General features: G+C 36.5%; 1 protein-coding gene across 1 annotated transcript in view; it reads right to left on the bottom strand.

Annotated features, from left to right (window-relative positions):
• Positions 1–521: 521 nt before the first annotated feature.
• The window catches only part of LOC139309657 (serine protease inhibitor Kazal-type 5-like), a 29,014-nt gene continuing 25,090 nt past the window's right edge, over positions 522–4,445 (bottom strand). The window contains exons 8-11 of the mRNA XM_070933809.1: positions 3,707–3,770; positions 1,853–1,974; positions 1,128–1,176; positions 522–670 (exon numbers count right to left, since the gene is read on the bottom strand). Coding sequence (XP_070789910.1) covers positions 659–670; positions 1,128–1,176; positions 1,853–1,974; positions 3,707–3,770 — 247 coding nt within the window. The 3' untranslated portion in view covers positions 522–658. The remainder of the gene's footprint in view (positions 671–1,127; positions 1,177–1,852; positions 1,975–3,706; positions 3,771–4,445) is intronic.

Here is a 4,445-nt window from a genome sequence, read left to right as displayed (position 1 = left end):
TGGGAGAAGGGTGTTCCAGAGACAGAAAAGGCATTCCTTCTGATAATTGCCATCTGTAATGTGACCAGGAGCATGCCCATCCTGCTGGACCAGATTAGACAGGTAGAAATAATTGGAAAAAGACACTCCCTCAGTTAACACAGTTCTACAACATGAAGGGCTTTATACTTTTATTACACCTGAAAACACACTGTCAACCAATGCAACCCCTGAAACAATAGTGGTGATTGGGTGGGTGTACACACACCATTCAAATATTAAATTGGCCTTTACTCTTAACAGGAATATATTTGCACTAAATTAAGTTTACATGAACAATTTATTAAAAACTATAATAACTGAGGAAAAAGTAATGATATTTGCCTGGAAAATATGGACAAAAATAAAAACGATAGAGAGCTTCTTTGTGTATTTTATTGAATATGAATAGTGAGATTTATTTATGAGAGAAAATATTCAAGCAAGTCTATGGTGATCATGAGAATGAAATCAATGACTGGATGAGTAGATCTGATAATTTGAACTTTGACTTTGGACAATGTCTTCCCATTTCCACCCAATATAATGGTTATTGTCCTTTTCCTGTAAGCTTGTCATACTCTTTAAAAATAGGATGAAGACCACTTGAGATATGACTGTTTTGTGGAATGTCAGTTCTTCACAGTTTCCTCTAGAGAAAACAGAAAGATTTTAGCACTAGCAAGTTGTCCACAAAATAATATCTTTCTAAGTTATTTATGAAACTGGTTATGATTACTTGGATTCACAATAGATATGTGTATATGAGGAAATTTCTTCCAAATAATATTGTGTAACTTACTACTATTACTTGTTTGAATAAAAGAGACTGGCTTTCAAAGATTTTTTTGCTTAATGTACAAAACAATGTGTGTTGAAGCCTTCTAAAATACATTTTAACATAGATTTTTTCATAAAATATACAAACTTTTCATTTTCTTAGAAACAATTTTTATTTCATTTTCAATTTTCTTTTCATTAGCTATATATCATACAATCCTTGATTCTGTTATCTCTGGCTTTATGACCGTAATAAATGGTAACATGCTACATTCTTAATTGCTATAAACTGTTCTAGAATCAATCAATATAGAATGAATAGAACAAACCTTGGGGCATGGTCCTATATTCTGTATGCCAATCTCAGATTTAGTTTTCCTGGAAAAACAAAGTAGAGATATAAAGACCACAGTTAAATCCCTAATTTAAAATTGACAATATTGTGAATATTATGGCTATTTATACAAACGTAAATCCAGCTTAATTCAGTTGAACAATATCCCAAACTTTTCTCAGAAGATATTTAGTATTAAGAGGAACTTCTACTCCACCATCAAAATTTAGAAATGTTCTTGATCCTAATTTCAGTTCAAACATTTCAGTTGTATTTTTGCTGATGACTCTTTCTGCCCCTGTAGCAATGTCTTTTACAAACCATGACAGTGTCTTCTTTCAGCTGGAAAATCTGAATCCTTATAATTGTGTGAGGATAAAAAGGGAGGCTAGGTAATATAAGCATGTATATTAACTTCTGGAAAGGAAAAGACACCATATGCAGAATTAAATCAGACAAAGCAGTCTGAGAAATTTCAGTAATTGGTTTATATACTTCTTGGTTGCTTTTGATGGGGAGGGGGGTAATTTGGTGCAACGGTTAAAGGTGCTAGAGTAAAAGTTGTGAAACAAAAATAAATAAATTCTTTCTTCAGCGATCATTTCTTCCATTTTGCAAAAACCAAAGGCAAATACTTTGGTCTTTTAGCTAGACAAAATTGTCCAAGATGACTACAGGTAAGGCAAACTGTGGAAAGGAGACATGTAAGCATATACTCACAGAATTTGATTGCAGAGCACACATTCATTCTTATATGTCACACCATCAGTGCCACAAACCTCTGGAGGGATCGGTTTGCAAAGGACTTGTCCTCTGGTTTGGGGATACTTGCTGCAATCAACCTAAAGAGAATTACTGGTATGGGCAACTTGTGGAATCCAACTAGACTTGAGTCTTTTCTGTGTCTTCCCACATTAAACATATTTTGCAAATTTGGAAAATGAAATGCAATACGTCTTTGGCAGAACTTAGTATTTGGGTTATTCCATTTCATTCCACTAGTAAAAAGGAATGCCACTATGGAACTGATCTCATTCTTGATATCCCTTTGCCAACTTTCTCGATTCAGGTGAGAGGCAGCATGTCATTAGATTTAATTTATATTTATGGAGCTGAATTCAGCACATTACCACCCCCACCCCCATTTTTTCTTATTTAAGAATTCTCTATGATGAGAACAAGGGCTACTTTTTTCATAAATACTGTCTAATTCCAGGACAGCCGACAACAAAACATTCAAACAAGAACCCTCCTGATGATCGTTTAGAAACCTTAGTACTACCAGGTTGAATGCTAGGATTTCTCTTTGCTCAGTTGCACAAGGGTGCTTAGAGAAGAATCATAGGGGTAATTAAGTTTTTCAACTATAGTTCTCTAGTTCATTCTATAAATCTTCAAAGATAAGTTTGATATCAGTTTCTCTGTTATGGCCCTTCACTTTATACCCATCTCTGAAACTTCCAACATCTTAACACCCAACATACATATATAACATGACAATCTGTTGCATATTTTGGGGAAAATAAATTCCACTGAACTAAGGTTTTAGGTTCCAAGCAAGCATGTCAAGCATTATATTCCTCACAGTCACTCATGCCCTTGTCACCTCACGGTTAGATTATTGCAACACGCTCTACATGGGGCTACCCTTGAAAAGTGTTTGGAGACTACAGTTGGTCCAGAATGCAGCCGCGCAAGCTATCGTGGGTGCACCTAGATACACCCACATTACACCAATTCTCCACGAGCTGCACTGGCTCCCTATTGGTCTCCGGGCACAATTCAAGGTGTTGGTTATTACTTTTAAAGCCCTACATGGCTCAGGGCCAGGTTATCTTCGAGACTGCCTTCTACCACATAGCTCCCAGCGACCGGTAAGATCCCACAGAGTTGGTCTCCTCTGGATCCCGTCAGCTAAACAATGCCATCTGGCGGGCCCGTTGGGGAGGGCCTTCTCTGTGGCTGCCCCAGCTCTCTGGAACCAGTTACCTCCTGAGGTCTGGACCACCCCCACCCTATTGGCCTTCCGAAAAGCGGTGAAGACCTGGCTTTTCCAGCAGGCCTGGGGCTGTTGATCTCGCTGTTGCGATCTTGTGAGATCTGGCCATGAATGGTGTGAATGGGTTTTAATTTTTAAATGTTTTTATAATGGTTTTTTTTTAATGCATTGTAAGCCACCCTGAGTCTCTGGAGAAAGGCGGCATATAAATTATAATAATAATAATAATAATAATAATAATAATAATAATAATAATAATAATAATAATAATAATAATAATACAATCGTGTTGTCCCAATTGTAATTGGAGCCCTTGGAGCAATACCCAAAGGGCTACCCTGCTATTTAGAAATTCTAAATTTGCCGGACTTGAACATTTTGACTCTACAAAAAACCACCTTACTCGGAACAGCTTACATCCTCCGATGATACCTTAACAGTTCCTAGGTCCTTGGTTAGGACTCGAGCTGCTGAGCTATTAACCAGCCTCAAAGGCTGTGAATCTCACTAAAGATTAACCAATAATAATAATAATATTCCTAGTCCTGGCACCATCATTAAAAATATAGTCTTACCGTTTCATGAATGACTTCTGTACATTCACCTTCATGCTTTATTGCAGGGATATGTGTGGCATTCCTGTAAACAACATACAAAGTGCTATTACATGAGTTTTATTTATTTTATTTATTTATTTATTTATTAAATTTATATACCGCCCTATTCCTAAGGGACTCAGGGCGGTGAACAGCGAACGATAAAAATACATGTAATACAAACGTTAATAATAAAAAACCAATTAAAATATACTAAACATTCTGGTCCTAGATAATTCAAGACATCCCAGTTTAAAATAAAATCAAAAAGCAATATAAAGGGAAAGTTAGGCCAGGCCGGCCTGCTGAAACAGGAATGTTTTGAGGGCACGGCGGAAAGTGCGCAGATCCGGAATCTGAGTTTTGATCATCCCAGCTAATTATTGTGATGATCAGTCAAAAAGCCAATGGTTAGGTTATGTTACAGAACAAATAAAACTATTAGACACACTCACATTTACAGAAGACACAAAAATGTCAATTTAAAAGTGGAGAAATACTCCAAATCTCAGCTGAAGCATTGGGAATTCTGATAGCTACACCCTCTTGAGTTAATATATGGCTTAGTAACCATTATAGACCTTGGCTGTTGTGCGTAATCTAACCTGACAAACTGGATTCTTCCTTTCCAAATTGTTCCAGGTTTGTAAGATCATCAAATTTTGGAAGATCCCATGCTAAAATGCTGACATTTCTTGAGTAAACAAGCAACTTGTAT

Source organism: Pituophis catenifer, unplaced genomic scaffold, assembly GCF_029215685.1.
Source record: "Pituophis catenifer annectens isolate HBS135680 unplaced genomic scaffold, rPitCat1.0.hap2 SCAF_2, whole genome shotgun sequence".
Classification (NCBI taxonomy): domain Eukaryota; kingdom Metazoa; phylum Chordata; class Lepidosauria; order Squamata; family Colubridae; genus Pituophis; species Pituophis catenifer.
This window is presented reverse-complemented; position numbering and strand designations above follow the sequence as displayed.